Source organism: Mustela nivalis, assembly GCF_964662115.1.
Source record: "Mustela nivalis genome assembly, chromosome: 8".
NCBI lineage: Eukaryota > Metazoa > Chordata > Mammalia > Carnivora > Mustelidae > Mustela > Mustela nivalis.
Genome location: NC_139027.1, coordinates 113,856,256 through 113,879,269, shown reverse-complemented (window position 1 = coordinate 113,879,269; position 23,014 = coordinate 113,856,256). Strand labels below are relative to the sequence as shown.

The 23,014-nt window shown below is 38.3% G+C and overlaps 1 protein-coding gene across 5 annotated transcripts in view; it reads right to left on the bottom strand.

Moving 5' to 3' along the window:
- Positions 1 to 1,299: 1,299 nt before the first annotated feature.
- The window catches only part of GPCPD1 (glycerophosphocholine phosphodiesterase 1), a 67,595-nt gene continuing 45,880 nt past the window's right edge, over positions 1,300 to 23,014 (bottom strand). For 4 of the 5 annotated variants that reach the window (XM_082744429.1, XM_082744428.1, XM_082744432.1 and 1 more), the window contains 9 exons: positions 21,882 to 21,974; positions 19,389 to 19,466; positions 18,659 to 18,698; positions 16,245 to 16,306; positions 13,676 to 13,741; positions 11,790 to 11,926; positions 11,156 to 11,291; positions 10,466 to 10,626; positions 1,300 to 4,707 (listed from right to left, as the gene is read on the bottom strand). In XM_082744429.1, coding sequence (XP_082600555.1) covers positions 4,518 to 4,707; positions 10,466 to 10,626; positions 11,156 to 11,291; positions 11,790 to 11,926; positions 13,676 to 13,741; positions 16,245 to 16,306; positions 18,659 to 18,698; positions 19,389 to 19,466; positions 21,882 to 21,974 — 963 coding nt within the window. In that variant the 3' untranslated portion in view covers positions 1,300 to 4,517. The remainder of the gene's footprint in view (positions 4,708 to 10,465; positions 10,627 to 11,155; positions 11,292 to 11,789; positions 11,927 to 13,675; positions 13,742 to 16,244; positions 16,307 to 18,658; positions 18,699 to 19,388; positions 19,467 to 21,881; positions 21,975 to 23,014) is intronic. The other variant, XM_082744431.1, reaches the window with a different exon arrangement.

Below are 23,014 nucleotides of genomic sequence, written 5' to 3'. Positions count from 1 at the left end.
TCTGAGCTTAATAGGAGAAATCTAGGCTGCAGAGACACACATTTGAAACCATGGGACAGACTTTTGCTATACACTTTTAAGCTTTCTTCCTGTGACATTACGTTAGTTTAGCTTTGCACATGTGCAAGTTAAGTTTCAGAAACTCACTTAACCCATCCGCATTTCTGTTTTTGGTCTGAGCAGGTAAGATGGATGCTTGGACCAATTTAGTAGAGGATTAGATAAACTCATCTTTGTATTTCTTTTATTATTCCTGTACCAATACTACTTTCCTCATTATTTTAAAGTACATTTCTCTGGGTGCGGTGCATAAGCGATGAATTTTGGAACACTGAAAAAAATTAAATAAAATTAAAAAAATAAAGTACATTTCTCTCATTTTCCTTCAAAATCCATTAAAAAAAAATCCTCTCCATTATCGGGATGGTTCCTTCATTCTTTCAACACTCCACAACTACTACCCTGGCCTCTGAGTTTACAAAAGCCGTACCCCAAAGAGGCTTCACAACTACCCTGACCTCCATCCACCCTATTCCGCAAGGGCTCAAGAGCCTTGCTTTAACCTATTATCTCTTCCTCTTGTCTCCAACACAAAGAAAATATAAAACACTCTTAATCATATGCTCTCTTGCATTTTAAAGATTTCAAATCCATTTCTCAAACTATATAAACTCACAGATTATATTTGAATAGACTTCCACTCAGGAACAACAAAATAATCAATGTTCTTCATATGTGCGTTTTGCTTCCTACCCCCCAAATATACAATCCAAACATAACATGCAAAAGGAGTGAATTATATCCAAATCTAAATTAACAGGCCTCCACTGCCAACCTGGAGTACCAAACCAGTAGAAACGTGAAACAGAATGTGGTCAGCTGTGAAGAGGAAGTGCCAAGGCATAAAGGGCAGTGACGCTCCACCAGGGCTAATGAGACAGCCGGCCCACAGGTCACCTGAGTCCGACCCGAGGCAGCACATCCCGCACTCCCAGACCACCAGCTGCGGGATTTAGGTGTATCAGCCCAGGGAGGGCCAGCCAGGCCTGCGGGAGAAACCAGACCTCACCTTCCATTGGGTCCCACAGTTGTCCTCATTCAGCACGGAGCAGAAAATTGGTTTACGGTAACCTGTCTGTGACCTTAAACAACTGGGGCAGAGAGGGAACTCCATGAGTGTACATGCAGACACACATGCACACGCATGCACACAAGCACACACACTCCAGACGACATAGCCAAGCAGGCCATACAAAACTGTATGCAGACTGTGAAACAATCTGAGTGAGGAAACTAGGATCGTTGCCACCGCCATTTATTTGTCTAGTTCATACCTAAGGAGAGAACATGATAGCAGTGCTAGAAATGCAAAGAAGTCCCTGCCCTTAAGGGGCTTACAATCTTAGGGAAATAGAACAGGCACATAAAAAGACCGTAAGAAAGCACATGCTAACAAATGCCACAAGAATTCAGAAGGCAGCGTAGTTTAAGAACACGGGGTTAGGAATCACAAAACCCAGTTTTAGTCCCAACCTGGTCAGTCAGTTAACCTCCCTGGGTTTAGTAGCCCAGCTGCAAAATGAAGTCGTGAGATTGAGAGGCCATAAGCATTTGTTTGCATCATGATTCTGATCGAAAGCTGAGCCAAGTTTTATGGAGGTGGTGGCACCTGAGCTGGACACAGAGGGAAGACAGAGAAGGCATTTCGGACAAGGAAAGCGGTACTGAGGTAGGTGTAAGCGTGGGGTTTGGAGGGACGAAAACACAAGGGACGGTGGGAGTGGTGAGGTAATGGGTGGCTGTGGTAGCCCTTAGGCACTACCGACACAGGAATGAACTGTATTCCTCAAATTTACATCTAGTCAGTTACAGTACATAATTCCAGAGGGTAGAAAACACCAGAGAACAACGGCGGCATTTTATCGAACATTGCACTCAATTTCCAGAAAATATAAAATGATTTTAACATTATACCTCTACATTTAAAATTGACATCAACAAACTGTTCCAACTGTCAAAAAATGTAAACCAAAGTTTACATTCTTAGTAAACATAATTAAATCTCTTAATTCAAAAGGACATTTGATACAAATTATATTATCCCAACAATTCCAACATTTATTCTCTACTGTGTTACACACACTGTGGAAATAGCGAGTAAGACGAATTCCCTGCCCTGGAAAAAGCCCGCAGCCTGGTAGGTGAGCCGAACAACGCCATCTACTTAGAATGTGCTAGGACACAAGGCATGATCAAGGTACAAGCATATGGCTATGGAGTAAGAGATGGATTCACACCCTTCTGCATAACTTCCAGCAAGAACTTCAGAGAGGCTGATGGCTCAGGAGAAAGGTGTGTGGCAGGGAGAGTGTCTGTGGGGAGGAGAGGGCTTCCAGGCAGAGGACACATGACCACAGACAGGGCATAGTGTAGGAGCATGGCACGGCCAGGGCCTACCATGGGTATAATGTGGCCGGAGCAGAGTGTACAGGGCAACAGTTAGTGATAAGGAAGCCTAGACTCAGTCCTATAGCAATGGGGAGCTACTGCTATGCTTTAACTGTCTGCTAACCCTGGTTTGCAAGGTTGGGAAGGGACAGTGAGCTTCTGTCTGGGGCCTAAGCAGTCCTTGTAAGTTCTTTGCAGCAAATTACACTGTTCAGGAAACTCCTCCCCCTCCCCATCACCTCTCCTTTCCTTTAATGATCTGTGAGTTTTCAACATGGAAGCTGCATTGCCACTGGATGGAAAGGCAGAGGGGAAGAGAGCAAACAAACAAGATCAGAAACGTACACCTATGGCTAATCAAGTTACCATAAGGTAATGGTCACTGTATTGTACAAAGGTCTACAAAGAAAATGAATTCCTTTTTAGTAGTTTTCTAAAACTGCCTAACTCACACCAAAGCATGGGAAAATCTCGTTCAACATGAGAAAAGTATATAGAACACTTGCAGAAGACTGCATTTCCTAAACTCTTTTCCATTAAATAATGGTGTTATAGCCCAACACCACAGGAGTTCAAAGCCTGTCTTCACACAATTAAGACTAAACCACAATTGCATTGTTTGGCTTTAAAAAAAAAAAAAAAGATACAACGTGTAATTCCAAGTCTTAGGTTCTCAGCTAGTACTAAAATATGTCAATGCATGAATAAGTTGCCTAGTGAAGAACATGCAGTAAAAAGTAGATGCAAATAAACCATCACTTTAGGGTAGGATTCCAATTCTTAAATTCCAATTTCTCATAATAATAGTATAGAATCAATTCTATAAAAGTAATACCTTCTTGAAATTTTGTTTTATAAGGAAGAAAATAAATCTGTATATTTTATTTAACATACATTCTTAAGTTACAGTTATGCCAAAACAATCAGCATGTAATGAAAGAAACCTTAGTATAATCCTAAAAACACGCATATACATTTAGAAGGCTCTTCTACATTTCTAAATAAATTACATGCCTCATATACATTAACCAATAAAGAATACCAATATGAGAATTCAGGACATTTATTTTTCTGCATGGAGATTTAACTACTGTACAACACACACACAACAAACCCACAAAGCAACGGTGTGTAATAGGTAGTGAGAGACACTTAAAATAAGCATACTGAAAACGCCTACAAACAGGCTTTTTTTCTTTTTTTTTTAGCGACAAAATATTTTCAGTCCTTGACACCTTCTCACACTCACCTAGCACCACAGATGCAAGGACTTATAGTAAACGCGTACAATCTCATGCTTACAACCTAAAGCATGCACTCAATAGGATTTCTACATTATGATCTACTCTATTAACTATGTAGACATACTTCTACTATTTTATACATTAAATTACCCTGCAGCATTTTAACATTTATGCAAAACAATTTTTTGAAAGACTTATGAAACAAGTTTTCAAGGATCACCTCCAGGCTGTTTACACAGGCATTGGTTTGGTTAAGTGGGAGAATGGCAGCAGCCTCAAGGTTCATACTGAATGGAAATGTTGTCTGTGCATGTCAATCCATGTAAAAAATACATATGTACATCGATGGCACAAAGATTTGTGCAGTTGGAATCACCAGTGCAAATGCATGCATTTGAGGTACTTATTTTTTCCATGGTCAGGTATAATTATGCATAGTCATGTTCCCCAAGTGCTAAGTGTTTCAGACCTGATCAAATGAAAGCTGTAAGAACTGTAAATATATTTATATAGTTAATTTCAAAGCACTATGCTTTTAATGAACACCTGTTTAACATTATATGTTTATATATTTCGTTTAATATGTTTGCCAACCAATAAATTTTCTCATTGGAAAGAGACTGACTGGTAATTATACCTGGCCAAGTGATTTAAATAGCATACTTGAAATTCGAGCAAGAAGTGTAGTGAAAAGAGTAAAATACTTCATTATTGCTTCAGTGGACTGAGAAACCTAGAAGGCGTAGATAAGACGATGCTCGACGATGAGAAGGGAATACCCAGAACAGTGGTGCATGCCCCCAAATGGCCTCTGTCCAATAAGAACTAAGCACTCTCAACATTATCGATGCCGTTGGCATCCACATGAATATCAGGCTCCCCACACAGAGATGAGGGAACAAAGCGGCTAACAGTGGGACACAAACAGCTCTTAAGCTCTGGCAATTCTTGCTTCAGGCGTTCCAACTGCTCCACTTGGAATATATTTGGCTGTTCAGGCATCCAATCATATATCCTATGATGAAACAAACACAAAACACAAAAAATAGTATAATTTTATGGTTTACGTAAGATCCGCCTGCCTTAACCTTTTCAGGGCAATCTGACTACAGAATGCCTGGAATATCCATTGTACAAGAGCCCACCTCCCTTTTAAAAGATGAAAGTTATCAGGTTCAGTTTAAAAATAACTTCTCTTCCATCTTTCCAACAACAAAGAATAGCAGCATTTCCTTTTGTGCCCATAATGAAAAAGAACGGATTACAAAGCAACTGAATCAGAAAATGAAATAAACCTGTAGTTTACTAGTGATTGATTCGTCAGGTATCTTCTCTCCAAGCCAAGCACCCGGCAATGCCGCATTTTACCGATGGGAAGCTATTAAGAGGCAGGGTTGGAATTCATACCCAGGTGTGACTTCAAAGCACTGAAGATCTGGACTGTGAGAACTGTCCTAAAGTTGTACAGCCTAGGCTAAGGTACCTCTAGTTGAAAGGCCAGAAAACGTCCCATGTGACAACAGCAGCACTGCACTGCCCATCAGCAGAGAGAGGATGGCCTTTCAGGCCTAAATGTGAGGGCCAGGCAACTCATGCTACAACAGAGGTCGTTGTGACATCATAGTAGGAAAGAATTTCTAAGAGAGTGAGAAGTGACCTCTGGGTCAAGATATCAGACCAAAATCAGAAGCAACTATGCATTCTCTGTATATCCCATTAAAAAGAAAATAAAAGGATTTAAAAAGAATCCATGCGTATGGGGGAAAAAAAAAAGAGACATACAGCAACAAAATTTTGGAAGCTGGAAAACAGATGCATAAATAATAACAAAGTGTTTCAGTTAGCAGAACATAAAAGGCCACAAGCCAGTAGTGGAAAACATGAAAAGGCTGAGTTAAAAGCAGCACCAGATTCCCCTAGAACTGGGGAAAGAGGGGGGTGGCAACTAAAACAGGGAGGATGAGTAAAGGCTCTTGAGCAGCATTAAGCATCTCCCTTCCTTCTAACTTCCTGCCATGAAGGCTGCCTGGCACCCCGCTCCCCCACTTAGGTTGATTTGATTTCGAGAGCTTAACAGAAAACCTCTTGGAATGGAGGACTAGAAGACCAGGTGAGGGTTTGGGCGTTTTACAAAAGCCACCAGCACCAGGGGAATTAGAGACAGTCCATACATATAACACATGCAAAATTCAGAGACATGCCCTCCCTTCCCCAGCTCTCTTCCCTTACCTGAATCCCAAGAACCCTGGGAGCCAGATCTGGGTCCTCTAGGTAGTTTATATAGACTCTTCTGTGAGGAATCTGGTCAGCCAAAAAGTAAAGTTCTAAATCTACTGACAGCAGAACTATGACCAAACAGGCCACCCAGATCACCCCTCAGTGAACTCCAAGTTAACAAGCCCCATTCACACATTCAGGAGCCTCCAACAAGTATTTAGATCCCAGTTTCTTACCACGAGAAGGAACCAAGGATTTCCCAACAACCGAGGAAAGCTTCTAACATGTAAGATAGTGAGTCAAAGAGAAAAAAATTCCAAAGACACAAAAGAAGTCCTTGATGCCTTCACAGAAATAGTTCACTGAGCCAAAACAGGATGTTATATGTAGAAGAAAAAAGCATTCAGAGAAAAAAGACAGTTCTTAAAATTGAAGACAGAAAAAACGCAATAGAATGGTGGATGATAAGGTTGGCAAAATCTTTCCAAGTAGAGCAAAAAGACAAAGATAGGAAATAGAAAACATAAGAATTAGAAGTCTGGTCCAAGAGTGAATAGTATATAAACTAAAGGATTTCTATAACGAGCGGGAAAGAGGGAGAACCCAGAAAAACAGAAGAGACAAAAATCAAACGATAATTCACAAAATCTCTGTGTCTTCAAAGACACATATCAACAGATTAAATGGGCTGCTGTGTGCCCAGCACAAGGGATGGAAGGAGACCCACACCAAGATCCATCTCTATGAAATTTTATAACACTAGTGACAAAAAGAAGACTCTGTAAGCTTCCAGATAGGAAACAAAGAAATCACATGTGCAGGAACAAGTCAACATAGTTCACACTCCTCAATAGTAACACCGAAACTGTGAATGTGACAGAAATGCTTTTAAAATTCTAAAAGAAAATTATTCCTAACACGAAATTTTATGCCCAGCCACAATACTTCCAGGCACACAAGACCAAACATTTACTTCCATGTCTTCCTTTCTCAAGAAGATACTAAAGGATGTGTTCCATAAAAATGACAGGAAAGGGGAAAGATCAGGACTACAGTTGATGGGAGCTCTGACACAGGAGCAGTAGGGGAGCAGTCTTCACTCAGTATGACAGCGGTTCCCAAAGAAGTCAGTGAGTCTAGGAGCAGTCTGAGTAAAAAGGAAGGCGTGTGTGGGACTACCATCACTCCAAGAGGGCCAATGCCACTGGACCAGCATTGTACCCTAAGGACAGAGCGCCCTACCAGGCCTGATTCAGAATCCTACTTACACATGGCTTAACCATGTGTTGATGATAATAAACTGTCAGGCAGACAGTTTGTTATGCACTGGCCTCCTCCTGAGAACTGGTAGCAGGCTACAATGGGTACAGAACCAAGGGATACAGAACCATCCACTCCACAGGACCATAATCTTTACATACTCTTCCAATACATGACCCACAGACACCTTACAATGGAATGGGTTGGTTGCAAAACAACTTTGAAAGTTAAGACTAGCATTTAAAAACATGAAGGCCAGTGGCAAAATGGACTAGCATTTCAAAAGTACACATACAAACAGAAAATGTCGGAGGGCCATTATTTTTAAAATTCTGTTTCAGGTACTTACTTGTAGATATACCTATCAATGTGTGCACCTTGTCATAGTGTAGAATGCATTTCTAGCTGGGTTGGGTCAAGAAGGTTTGAAAGTCATTGGCCTAGAGAAACTCTACATATTTTCTAGAAGGCCTGGTTCAACAATGTTTACAGCAAACACTGCAAAAGCAAAAACCTGGCAACTCCCTAAATGTTCTCATACAGAATAAATTGTAATAGAGACATAGCCATGAGTATTATATAACCACAAAGATGAACAAATTATAGGTATATACAACAAATAGATTAATTTTAAGAATATTACCACAAGTGAGAAAAAAGTACAAATAAAGTTTAAAGATAGTATATTATTTAGTGATAGAAACAGAATTTAAAATTTTTACAAAGAGAATAATAATCTGATAAGCAGTTTTATCTGAGGGAGGAGATAAGGAATTGGATTAGGGAGAGGTATATGGGAGACCTCAAAGCTAAAGATAACATTCTTTACTTTAAATGGGGGTGTTTGCTACTGGATTTATTTTTTAATCATTTGAGCACAGTAATTTTTTTAATAAAAAGAGGAAACACTGCCTAATTACTGAGGCAGTATTTTCCCCGTACCAAAATGAGACAACAACCAGTTGAGAAAGGTAAATTTAAAGGTCATCTTACTCTTTATCACAAATGCAAAAATTCCAAATATCAGCATCAAAACATAATGTACCATAAAACCATGATTAAATGTAAAATCTATATGTTACTGACTTTGGAAAGAAGAGAAAAAATCAGTTTTGATCAACTAAAACACCCACTCTCATCAACAATTTCCCCAACGTAAAAGAGATCAAAGGCTCCAAAATCATGAATCGTTCAAAACCCTCCCTGTTATGTCTAGATTTGACAATAAGAAAAATAATAGCATAACCACATTATGTGCCAAAAGAAACAGCTAAAAAAAAACCCATTAGGGTGGGGCACTTGGGTGGCTCATTTGGTTAAGCGTGATTTTGGCTTAGGTCATAACCTCGGGTCATGAGACAGGTTCCACACACTGGACAAGAGTTTGCTTAAGACTTCCTCTCCCTATGCCCCCCAACTCCGTGCCTGCATGTGATGCGCACTCTCTCTCTCTCAGTAAAAAACATTCAGGCACAAGAACTCAGCTAAAAACAATGAAAAGGATAGGCATAGGGAACTGTTGGTTTTTATTGTAAACCTTGCATATACACACACTTCTTTAATTAAAACATTTAAAAAACCCCCAAACTTTTGCAGGTAAATACAACCCTAACAGACCGTAGCAGAAGCCCTGTCCTAGGCTATTTCCTCAACGGCTTCCACACCTTTGACACAGTCCTGCCCTGAGTCACACTATTGCTTCTGCCTAAAACTCAAATCCTGTCAAAGCAAACGGCCACTCTCAAAATCCAAATCCAGGCTTCCTCTTTGAAATTATTCTTACTGACCCAGGCCAGAAAGAGCTCACTTTCTTCAGGGCCTTTAATATCGCAAAGCATCTTCCTGTTCTCCATTACACGTCACAATTTGGTTCCAACCAAGTAAGGCCCTTCAAAGGATCTGTCTCACAAACTGTTTTCTTGCCTGAATATACTTGCAATCATTCCTTCCTCTTCCTCCAGGAAAAATATTCAAAAATTTTGCTAAAGCCAGCACTTCTTTCAAATGGTTACTGCAAAAATTTTATCTTCTTTTAATTAGTTGGAAGGGTCTATCATAAGTGATATTAACTACACAGGACAAACAGTAAAGTGAACTAAATTCAGGGGAAGTATTTTTAAAAGCAGGCCTGTAAGAATTTCATCACTTATTCTTTATATGATGTTGCTCAAGTATTACAAAGCCTGCTAATCTCTTAACAGACTAAATGACATCCCTCCTAACCCAAACTTTCTTTATATTAAGAAATCTTTTAATCTCTCAGATCAGTGGCTCTCAAATTTCTATCATAAACACCTAGGGAGCTTATTAAAAAAGGAAAAAACTTTTGTTCAACAAATATTTGAGCCCCTACTGCATGTCACACATTGTTCTAACTTTTGGAGATACAGAAGTGAACAAAACAGGCAAAGAGCCTGTCCTCGTGGAGCTTATGTTTGTGTGGGTATGTTGGGGTAGGAGATGGAGGAAGAAAGATGTCAATCAGCTCACGTGGGGCCTTGAAAGGACCTTGGATTTTACTCTAGGTGACAAAGAGAACTGTGGGAGAGTTTTAAGCAGTAACAGGATCTGACTTCAGTTAGAACAGGCTCCCCTCTGGCTGCCGCGCTGGGAACAGAGAGCAAGGAGGCGTAGATAAAGGAGTGGATGGTAAGCAGACAGACTTCAATAAGCCACATGAGAAATGAGCTTGTCTTAGCAGACAGTGACAGTAGTAAATATGGTGAGTGCATACATTCAGGTTATATTCTGAAGACAGAATCAAAAAGATTCTGTCCGACTGGTTTTAAAGTATGAGTTTAAGATGAGAGCCACAAAAGACTCTCAGGATTTGGAATGAGAAACCAGAAAGACAGAGTTGTCATTTATATTGAAATCGGGAAGTCTATAGAAAGGTTAGGTATTTATAGCTGGATATAAAAGTTTAGGCAGTCAGGGGAAAGACACACAGGTTGGAGGTTAAAAAAAAAAATTTAAAGAATAAAGGTATGAAAAGACACAGAACTGGATGAGATCCCCAAGAAAGTTGGTGTGGAGAGGTATGGGGGAGATAGCCCCCCAACCCTCAAGAGGACACTACATCTGATATAGAGCCCAGTTATCCAAATGTTTAATAAGCTTCCCACATGGCTGTGCTACACTCCAGAGTTTGAAAAATTCCACTGACAAATGTTAAGATAAACCTCAAGCTGAACTACAGAATTTTAACTTAACTAAGTTTAATATTATTTTTAATTTTATAAAACAACTATTTTTTTTCTAACAATCCATAGAAACTTTTCATGAAAAACAAATACCTATCATAAATTAGACCATTAACTCCAAGTTCCTTCAGTTTCTTTCTGTTTTCCGGATCATTGGTATCATCACCCCAGCAGAATATGACTAGTCCCTTAGCTTTTGCCTCCTGAATATAGGACGGGTTTCTGAGCAGGTCTTCAGTATGAGCATTGATCCCCTAAAAGAAGAAAAATTAGTTACTCATGAAAAAATAACTTACTAACTGCAAATGCTAAAAGGTCATAATCTACATCAGTGTTCCCCAAAGTAGAGTGAGTAGAGAAAAAAAAGTTAGAACTTTAAATTTCGGAAAATAAATTGGAAGAAAAACTTCTAACATATTTTTTCAGTCCAGCCATTTTAGATGATTCATAAAATACACTCAGAAATCTACAAAAACTCACCAAAACCCAATATTAAATGTCAACCGAACTAACCTTAAAAAAAAAAAAGACTGAAAGAAAAAAAAAACCTATAAAAATTTACTTGACCTAGGCCAGAAAGAAAATATTTTGTTGCTCATTTAACTGCTTTTCAGTCTGAGATCTAATATCCTTATTTAAGTAGAGCTCTCAGCTTGTTATAAGAGTGTCAAAACTAACCAATTAGATGTGTAAAATAACATGAAAACATATTTACTACTGCTCTCAGACATTTCTTTAAAAAAAAAAAAAAAGTAAAAGAAAAAAAAAGCAAGCATAACTTACTAGGAGGTTTTCAAACTGTGCAAAGCTCATTGCAATGGGGGTTGTCCGAGATCTGAGGTCCATGAGTTCAGGGTAAATATCAGATTTTCCTTGAGTCAGAAATAATATGGGGTATTTGTTCTGCTTCTGCCGAACCCTAAAAAAGACAATTTAAAAATACTTTTCTCATCAGAGAGATAATTCTAATATATTGTTTTAGAATTTTAGGAAACTCTAAAAATATAAAGAAACCACCTCCCCCAAAAGAGCATAATCCCATTATTGAGATATAATCACCATTAACATGTATTACACCTGTCAATCAGAAAGAAAGATTTTAAACCATTCTATACAAGAGCTGAAAGATTCTCAGAATGGGCAATAAAAAAGCCTTTGAAGGCTTATGAGTTCATAAGGAAGATGTTACATGCCTATAAAATGAAACACAGGGTGTGAGGTACTAGGATCCAGTGGGTGTAGAGTTCATTGGAGGAGTTGGGAGGGCATCCTGTACCTAAAGGGATGTGAAAACATATGTAACCTAAGAGGTCAAGTCAAGGGTGAAGTCTGGGCAACCTTCCTACCTTCAACCACAATCTTTGTACCCTAAATCCCAGCTACTATCTAAGGGTGAAAAAACTGAATTATTACTCACATTGTGCAAATATCTGCATCAAATGAAGAAAACACTATTCTCCTCTTCCCAGAATTTTCTAAGACAGTTTTCAAAATTATATCCAAAAACAGATTCATGTCAAAATACGTTGATAAGTTACCATCCCACATTCCATCCTATGTAGAAGAAATAGGAAAACAAAAGTCATTAGATACCCTAGAATCATAGTGCCAGAAAAAAATCTTGAGATCACCTAATCTAACTCTTATTTTACCTGTGGAAATCAAAGGCCTAAGAAGATTAAGTAACTTGCCCAAGACCACACAGCTACTTAGTGATTGTGTAGCTGTCGCAATTCAGGTAAAGACACATATACAAAGTGATTATACCATCAATAAACTTTTGCTTTAATAAAGTTAACAAAATAAAAGCTAAAACTCTGGAACTCTGCACTCTAATAAAATATTAGAATAAATTAATATTAAAAATATTTAAAATATTTTTATATGGGGTGCCTGGATGGCTCAGTCGGTTAAACGTCTGACTTTGGCTCAGGTCATGATCTCAGGGTGCTAGGATGGAGCCCTGCATCAGGCTCTCTGCTCAGCGGGGAGTCTGCTTCTCCCAAACTATCCCCACCCATGTTCATACTCGATCTCAAATAAATAAATAACATCTTTTTAAAAAATAAAATATTTATATAATCTTCATGAACTATAAGACAAAAGGACTTCATTTGCTAATTCATTACCAAAAAACCCAGGTAACTTTTTTTTTTTTTTTTAAAGTAGGCTTCATACCCAGTGTTGAGCCCCGTAAAGGCTTATAGTCATGGCCCAGAGATCAAGATCCGAGTTGAGATCAAGAGTTGGATGCTCAACCAACTGAGCCTCCCAGGTGCCCCCCACAACAACAAAATCCAGGTAATTACTAATTACTAAATTAAAAGCTTCATTCTTTGGCTCTTAAAGTCATATGAAGTACCCTTAACAAATAATAAAAATATTCTCTAAATACAGCTAAGACACTAAGAGCCCTGCTGATATTCAAATATTAGATGTTTTATATACCAGTCATTAAAATAATCCTAAAAGCTCAGAAAACTAAAAATCACCTATTAAGAAAAATCACTTACAATGTTAACTGGGACCAGGTTATCATAAACAGCTACTTAGAAAGCAAGATTTGAGGGCAGTTATAGAGTATTCTGACAAAGGAAATCCAGGATATTGCTCTGACTGCCTAGTCACACCTGAATTAAACCCTTTCAGCAACCCCCAGGCCCAAGAACCCTCTTCCCATGCATCCCAACCATTTATACATATCCCCATTGATATATTCAACAGTTAATTGTTTTTTTCAACTAGACTGTAAGTTCCAAGAAGGTAAGGTTTATTATTTGTTCACAACTTGAACCCAGCACCCACAAAATGCCTCACTTTCAATATAAACTTTTGAACAAAAAAAAGACTAAATCTGGGAATGATTTACAACACACCTACGGAAATTTCTTTTCTTGGTTAACTATTACTATCTACTACTGCCACCTAACAGGACACTGCTTAGGGAATTATTTAAAATATATATTTAGATAGAGAATAAGAAAACAAAAACTAATCAGTTATAAAGTTAACAGCCCAGTTTTCACATTCATTTTATAAGTGTATTCAGAATAATCCATATTAATGTTCACACAAGACACATGTAAACTGAAATTTACACTACGATACATTCATCATTACTTTTAAGTACTCATATATAGTATAAGGATAAAGGATGCTTTATTGAAAAGGTCCAATAATGTTGGGAGAAGCCACAGTAAGATTTCAGCTTTACTTTTCCATTAAAACAAGGAGATGGGAATAAATGCATTTAAAGAAATGAGGGGGAGAGAGGAAGAAGGCATTACTTCAAGGATTACTTACCCTCTGTTGGCAGATCCATTTTATTTCTATGTTAAACCCTACATCTTCTGGCAAAGACTCTAAAACCTAGAGTTTTATTTGTTGGAGGTGAATTTTGTTTTGTTTTTGGTGAGATGAACAGAATAAGAGAAGAAAAAAAAGGAAAAGAGAATTATTACAAAATGCTACCTATAGTAAAACATATCACTAAGTATGGATAAAATGTTTTGTGCCTTCAGCAGAAACCACTATCTTTTCTCATACCCAAACTGACATCCTGGTTGATGATTAAGTCAAATAAGAAAGTCGACAGAAATTAAACAACAAAAGCAGCAATTTCGGGCAGTGTCAGTGATGGCAGATGCACTACCATCAAAAGGTGTATCTTTCACCTCAAATGCTTCCACCAGCATAGCTCTGGGGTATACACCAACCCACTGCATGGAAAGTACAGCACCTAAAACTGTGTACTCAATTTCATGTGGAGCTTTTTGACTTTCTTCTCTGATACCTTTAGCCTTATTTTATTTAATGTACCTATCACGTTTTTACTGGACTAATGCAACATTAGAAAAATAAGGACAATAGTGTATGTTAGTGTTGAGAGTGCTAAACATCAAATTTACTAAGATTCTCCTTTAAATCGAGACTTTTAGGGGCACCCAGGTGCCTCAGTCTGTTAAGCATCCGACTCCTGATTTCAGCTCGGATCAAGACCTTAGGGTTGTGAAATTGAGCCCTGAGTAGGGCTCTATGCTGAGCCTGAGCCTGCTTAAGATTCTCTTCCTCCCTCTGCTCGTCCTCCCCCAACCCGCCTTGAGCACTCTCTTTACCTCTCTTAAAAATAAACAGATTTTGGGGTGCCTGGGTGGCTCAGTGGGTAAAGCCGCTGCCTTCGGCTCAGGTCATGATCTCAGGGTCCTGGGATCGAGTCCCACATCGGGCTCTCTGCTTGGCAGGGAGCCTGCTTCCCCCTCTCTCTCTGCCTGCCTCTCTGCCTACTTGTGCTCTCTCTGTGTGTCAAATAAATCAAAAAAATAAATAAATAAATACACAGATTTTATTTGGTCTTTTTGGTTTTAAAATTTCTGTGATTAAATTATAGTGACAGTGCCAAAGTACACGAACAAAAGTGTGTTTAAGGTATTTGGCTAAGTAAATGTTAAACCGTTAATACACTTTTTTTTTTTTTAAGATTTTGTTTATTTATTTGACCGACACAGATCACAAGCAGGTAGAGAGGCGGGCTGAGAGAGAGGGGGAAGCAGGCTCCCCGCCGAGCAGAGCCCAATGTGCGGCTTGATCCCAGGATCCTGGGATCATGACCAGAGCCGAAGGCAGATGCTTTAACCCACTGAGCCACCCAGGCTCCCCAATACACATTTTTTTTAAAAGTTGTTTTTAATCACAAGTCTAGGAATCAAGAGATTTTTCAGAACCAAATGATTTCAGATTTCTGAACCAGAAGGAATGACGTTACTTGGCTGGGCATCATAAAAATCTGGAAAATTATTCCAATCATGTTTTACGAGCTCTCTTATAGCTTCTTTTCTGTTGTGTAAATAATCATGATGAACTGTTGCCTAAGACACCTAGTGTACCTGACATCACCAGAAAAAGGCAATGGAGAAGAAAAGAAGTTAGAGATGGAGCCAGTAGGAAAGAAAGCAGACCCAGCATGAGCAAGGAGAGCCTGGCATCCACAGGGACTTGATTGATACTGGTCAGCGGATTCCTGTATGAATTGTGTCTAGTTTTTAAATCTTTGTAATAGTATTTGTTATACTTTTTCAAGTGAATTCTTGAAATTTGTGTCTCATTTTGAGTAATGAGGGTAGTTATTTTCTTTGGCTGGAGAATCTCATTTCTCTCTAAAAGCTAAGGAACAGTTTGTTTGTTTTCCAAGTTTTTATTTAATTAAGTAAGCTCTACACCACCCAAATGGGGCTCGAACTCACAATCCCAAAATCAAGAAATCACATGCTCCTCTGATTGAGCCATCCAGGTGCCCCAGGGACAGTTTTAAATATTGTAAAAATGGGACGCCTGGGTGGCTCAGCTGGTTGGACAACTGCCTTCGGCTCAGGTCATGATCCCGGGGTCCCGGGATCGAGTCCTGCATCGGGCTCCCAGCTCCACGGGGAGTCTGCTTCTCTCTCTGACCTTCTCCTCACTCATGCTCTCTCTCACTGTCTCTCTGTCAAATAAATAAATAAAATCTTTAAAAAAAAAAAATAAATGAATGAATAAATATTGTAAAAATGCTCTCTTACCATCACCAGTCCCTCCCACCCCTTCTTCTGTGCCCTCTATTTCTTGTTTATATACAGAAATATGTGAATTTCCCATTCTTATCAAATTAACCCATTGAGATGAGGATTTTTATTCATTTGGGCAGAGAAATTACTCTTAAAAAAAAGTAGCATACATACACCATACAAAAATATATCCTCTCTAAAAAGAATGACAAGTTTATATAAATGCTATCTTTGACACAGTCTTTTTAGTGCCCATCTAAGAGACCAAAATAACTGATTCGGTTACAACAGAATAATGAGACAGCCTTTGCTAGTTTCCCTAAGGAACTTACCATCTTAAGAGAAGGAAACGGCTGATTTTCAGAAAAAGAATTTTCTTCTTCAACCACAGATTCTGAAAATTAAAATTATAAAAACTCAGTAGATAGGATACTATTTTATCACTAAGATCTTATCCTAAACTCTCAGGACAAAAAAAAAAAAAAAAAAGAGAGAGAGAGAGAGAGATGTAAAGGTAATTATGAGATTCCTTCATATGCAGTATTTTTGAAGGAAATAAGCATCCTTTATGAAAACTAGTTTACCACATTTCATAGTAACACCAAGTTTGAGGCCCCAACAGTTGAGTACTTTCTTACAGACACTGTAATACTACTTTTTACAAAGTAGTCACCAGCAGTAATTCATTATTTCTCAATGGAATTAAAAGCTGTGTCCTGGGGCACCTGGGTGGCTCAGTGGGTTAAAGCCTCTGCTTTCGGCTCAGGTCATGATCCCAGGGTCCTGGGATCGAGCCCCGCATCAGGCTTTCTGCTCAGCAGGGAGCCTGCTTCCTCCTCTCTCTCTGCCTGCCTCTCTGCATACTTGTGATCTCTGTCAAATGAATAAATAAAATCTTTTAAAAATAAAAAAATATTAAAAAAATAAATAAATAAAATAAAAGCTGTGTCCTCGTGCTAAGGCTTCTTTTTGAAATATTAAAATCAGCTCAGAAGTTAGAAATTAAGAGAATATAAAGAAAAGTTAAAACTGTGCTTTTGCTACACTACCATTTAATTAAAAATAGATTATATCTCAAGACACCTAAGAATTTTTTTCCAAGAGGGAAAAAAATAATTGATATCAAACTAATTATTAAACTTTTCTTTTGTTAAGAAAAAAAAGCCCTGTGTATTACAAAGACTAAAGTCATATAAAAATTTCCAACTAAATAAGTAAGAGTAAAAATAATAAATAACATTCATTTTGTTATTAACAGTCGTGAAATAGCTACAAAGCCTACAAAGTCCTATCAGTGCTCTGGGGATAACCCCTGGAGTCTTTAACACTTTACAATATCTTCACAAAGTCATTCCAACCACCCTGTTACCACAATTGCAGATAAATATCTAACGAGCACCTACTACATATAGAGCATTTTAAGTGTCTTGGGGAATACAAAAACATGTTTTCCACCCTAGAGAGATTTATATTCTAGTTGAAGAGACAGGACATACATAGAATAAAGTGTTAAAAAAAAGGAGGAGCCATTCACAGTTGCCAAACTGTGGAAAGAACCAAGATGCCCTTCGACAAACGAACGGATGAAGAAGATATGGTCCAAATTGCAATGGAGTCCATATATACAATGGAGTATTATGCCTCCGTCAGAAAAAATAAATACCCAATTTTTATATCAATGTGGATGGGACTGGAAGAGATGATGCTGAGTGAAATAAGTCAAGCAGAGGGTCAATTATCATATGGTTTCACCTATTTGTGGAGCATAAGGAATAACACAGAGGACATGGGGAGATGGAGAGGAGAAGTGAGTTGGGGGAAATTGGAGGGGGAGATGATCCATGAGAGACTGTGGACTCTGAGAAACAAACTGAGGGTTTTGGAAGGGAGGGGGGTGGAAGGTTGGGTGAGCCTGGTGGTAGGTATTACGGAGGGCACATATTGCATGGAACACTGGGTATGGTGCATAAAGAATGAATTCTGGAACACTGAAAAGAAATTTAAAAAAATTTAAAATTAAAAAAAAAAGGAGTCATTAAACCTCAAATGAATGGCACAAACTATGAAGTTCTATGAGAGTGCCAAGTAAAGTACAATCACAAAGGGATTTTATAGGCAGGACAAGTTTCAGGGAAACTGAGGAACAAAGTGGTTAAAGTAAAGTAACCTGTCCAAGGTCACAGCTGGTAAATGTCAGAGTTGGATTCAAACTCCTGGCTCTAGGGCCAGCTTTCATACTTTATATATCGTCCACTTTGTTCTTAGGTTCAGAATCTTTGGAAAAGGGGGGCCTGGGAGGCTCAGATGGTTAAGCCTCAGCTTTTGGCTCGGGTCATGATCCCAGGGTCCTGCTTGGCAGGGAGCCTGCTTCTTCCTCTCTCTCTACTGCTCCCCCTGCTCATGCTCTCTCTCTCTCTCTGTCAAATAAATAAAATCTTTAAAAATATATATTGGGGAAAAAAAAGAACATTTAGAAAAAATGACAGGTACAAAATTACAGAGAGTTTTGATCATCAAGCTAAGAAAACTCCTAAAAGTAAAAACTCATAATTATTAAAACATGACATAAATGCATCTGAAAATGAATATATATAAAGACTTCATGTCTATAAAATGATTTAGACAGCCCAATATTATATTCATTAAAATGACCAAGGGTATGTTAAAAGAAAAAAAAAAAAAAGAAGGAAATACCATATACATGTTAACTACAAAATGAAAATGGTGCCTCCATATTGGTACATACCTTTCAGATCTTTAGATTTTAGAGCAGTCACATGAGCGAGCTAGAAAACACACACACACAAACATAAAATGCAAGAAAAAAAGCCTTAGTTTATGAAGATATGGTTAACAGAACTATAACTTGAAAAGCTAGTAAGAAAACCATAAAATGTAGACTTAAATCAGTTTAGTAAGAATAATCACTAATCACTACATGTATTTTACATGTGTACACATACATCTAAGATCATGATCAAATACCCAAATAGGGAAGAATATAAAAATTCTTAAGAAACTCTTTATACTCAACCAACCATTTATATAGGTATCTAGTGAAAACAGGAAGAGTAATCGTATAAAATTACATGGTATAAAAAACATACATACAAAGATCCTAGTAATGGAAGTATAAAAACCAAGGAGAGCATAAAAGGTCAACTGTAACAGTTCTATAAAGAAGAGCTAATGCACACCAGAGGCAACCTAGGACTGGATGAGAAGGGTCAGCCCCTATGGTCTACACACAGACTTACAGCCTAGCCTCTTCACATATGCAAAATCAGTGGGGTCTGTGGAAACTGTTAAAGACAGATGGAGTAGCACAAACCCATTCTTCCTACTAGAACAGAGAACCAAGCATACAGTCTACTGATGCTGAATATATAGTCATCTCCATGCAGAAAGTGAACATAAACAAGGTATAAATCATTCTAAAACTAAAAGATCATTTTCATTTTATGTATCATTACTACCTTTAACAACTGGAGTTGGTCAAATGTTAATTCCTTTACTGGAATTTCAAATAATTCAACTGGATCAGCATCAAATTTCTAAATAGAAAATAAAGAGAAAAATAGGCCTCAAATTATTACTGAATATTTAACCCTAGACAGGTCTAACATCCCAACATAGTGAATGATGAGAACAAATGTTCAGAGCCCACAGCAAGCCCATGCAGGGGAGCCCCCCTTAAAAAACAAACAAACAAACAAACAAACAAAACACCTTCCAGCTCTTAAATTCTGGTTTTTGTTTTTGATGTAGGTGGGAGCGCCTGGAAGAAAAAAGCAGCTGGGAGGAGGCTAGGGCCCTGCAGACATACTGAGCCAGGAATCAGTCATTTCCCTACTTCCTGTCATACTGCTGACATTCTGACATATGCATATCCATGCTACATGACCAGGCAATCAACATGTACAAGTACTATACAAAGATTAATTTCTGTCAATAAGTTTCTAAACTTTTCTAAACCTTTTAAACTTAAGTTTGGTTTAAAAACAGCCACATTTTTTCAATGGTCATGGAAAAAAAAAAAGTCTGTTTAGACTTAAGTAGTAATACTTAACAGGAACTCTAATCTATTACAAATGTTTTCCCCATGAAAAAACCCGTTTTATGAGTTTACTACTATCAAACATCACACTATTTAGGCACCCCTACCTTAAGGAAATGCATTAACGGACCACCAATAAATCATCAAGCCAACAAATGTGCTAAAATCTACTACATTTCTATTCGTTCACATACATATGGTATAAACCTGTACATATGGCTCTTCTAGAAGACACACAAGAAACTGTTAAGAGTAAGGGAGTGTGACCAAAGACAAAGGGGAAAGAAAGATTTATTTTTCATTTCATAATTTTCTTCAGTTTTATAATGTACATGAATTGATTTTGTTAAGGAAAATAGCAGCTTGAAAATTAAAACTAAAAATACATATAATTTTTTACTTTCATTCTCTAACTCATCCAGATTCAACTTAAGAACAAGATAAAGTCTGGTGAAAACAGGATCAGTAATACTTTTCCATTAACTCTCATAGGTTTTTTGAAATTACAGCTTGATTCATTAACCTCAATCTTGGTTATAAAGATCTTTCTGCTCCATTCCTTCCTGTCCACTTTTGCATTGATTTTTTTTCCCAGGGCAAAACAATCTCCTCTTTTTCTACTAAGTTATTTTACCTCTATTATCTAAATAGGTGTATCTCCTTCCCTCTCCTAAGACTATGGACAAGAAGGGTCAGACCCTATGGTCTACCAAGAAAGACTTATAGCCTAGCCCCTTCACAAATGCAAAAACAGGGGGGTCCACTTCTAGAAATGAAAGCATGCTTTTTCATACATCATAGCAATCCAAACCCCCATGACTGATTCAAATCCATGAGCAGGCAGGCACCTTACCATGTACACTACAACAATCATGCCTGGTAAAGTATTGTATGCTGGCAAACTAGCCTTAATGTTAAATCACCTCAACAGAAAACAATACCCAACAGTTTAATAGAAAATGCCAAATAAACCTAGAAAGTTCTTAAGAAATCACTTGGTTACTTTATACACTAAAGTTTAAGTATTACACAATTATGTTTGAACAATAATTTTAAATTTTTAAATCTCCTTCTGGACTTTCTCCTCCCTTGTGCCATTCTTCATTCTATCTCTACTCTGGGCCAGGCTTACTGTACCTTTGACCACATTACCACTCCCCCTGCCTCTCTGTCCTCTTCAATTCCCCTGACATCAGGTACTTACATCTAGAGGTTTAGTTCTGAACATTTCCCTTCCTGACTCAAAAGTCTGTCACGTTCCCCTAGCTCCTAAATCTACACCCCTTTCCTAAGGCCCTCTTCCATTTGCTTGAAAGTGCTTTTCCACTGTGGCTCTTCTCTTCTGGCCAAATCATACTAACCTATTAAAATCTAAGGACAAGCTTGAGGCAAAACTAGAAGGGAGGCTAGAAAACAGACACTGTGACAGCTTCCTCTCTTGCTTTACTACAGGGAGAGTGGCAGACTGATACAGAAGCCACCTGGAAGGTTCCTTTGTTAGACAGTAGAAGAAAACAAATCAGCAATACAGAGACACTGCTCCAGGCAATTATTATTCTTATCTCTTTACTCAATGTTACAGGAACTTGACAGAGGAAAGAACTGGCATTAATTGCCCCCAAAAATGAATTGGTCAACTCTAATAAATAACTGTATGCATATATGTAAAATAAACTTCCTAGCCTTTAAACCTATCTAACTGTAAGAGTTTAAAATGAAGGAATTTGGGGGCAACAGGGTGGCTCAGTCAATTGAGTGACCAACTCTTGATTTCAGCTCAGGTCATGATCTCAGGGTTGTGAGAGCAAACCCCGTGTCAGGCTCTGCACTGGGCACAGAGCTTAAGATTCTCTCTCCCTGTCGTCCCTCTCCGAAAAAATAAATAAAATAAAATGAAGGAATTTCAACATACCTTTTTCATTGTCAAACAACAGGTGAGATCATGATACACCACAGGCACAAAATCTTTTGAAAGATGTACATCAAATTCTACAAAGGCTGCACCCTAGAAGAAATAAAGGAAATGAGTACTTGAAAAACATTATCTAGCCCACAATACATCTAAAACTACAAGGACATTAGAAATTTACTGTTCACTATAAACTCACAGACCTGTACATAAAACAAAAAACTTCCTCATGAATTATGTTATGCTTTAAGCTTTTCTAAAAAGTAGTTTCTTCTCTTATAATGTTTTTATCATTCTTCACTGTAATAGCACAGCAATTTTTTTTTCTGGCAAAAACATGGGCACACTGATCCATCTGAACACACTCTAGGGCCACTCTATGGCAGTAGCCAGCCTGTCACCTTTGCTACTACTATAAGCATAAACAGAGCCTGCCGGAACAGGGAGCGGGGTCACCTTATGCCTTATTGCCCCTAAGTACCATAGGCAGCAGACCTTCAAAGATGAGGAGGTTAAAGGAAGAAGCCACTGTCTCAGCTCTGCACCCTGGTGCACTTGGGCGGCACACCTTACAGCCTTTCCTTGCAAAACCCCAGAAGCAGAGTAAAGAGGAAATGACAGGTGCTGCTGAAAAGACAGAAAGAAGCAAGGGGGTCAAGAATGGTGCCGCACAAGCCCAATCTCCTGACAGAGTGTCAAAAGGAAGAAGGATGATGACACGGAGTTAAGGGTGCATTTTTCCAAGTCAGAACCATTCTGACACAGGAATTAATCCAAATAAAGCTGAGAACATAAACTGACCCACAAAGGTGTGCATTCACGGAAAGAAAGCTGGCTGGGATCAAAGGAAACTAGGTCTGAGCATTCTGTACGTTACTGCAGCCTAGAGAAGTGCTTGTGTAAGGATGGATGATATGCTTCCACCCGTCCCCAAGCTTTAGGTCACGAAAAGGGTGTCCAACTTTTGAGGTCACATGGATCACAGACCAGAATCAAAGGAGCCTATTTCCTTGATGACTTCTGAAGCAGGAAATAAGTTTAGCTCCTTCTAGTGTATAAACAAGACAGTAACACAAAGCATTTCTACTAGAGAACAAAACCTGCAATCCTTAAACAAATTATAGCTCTGTAGTTAA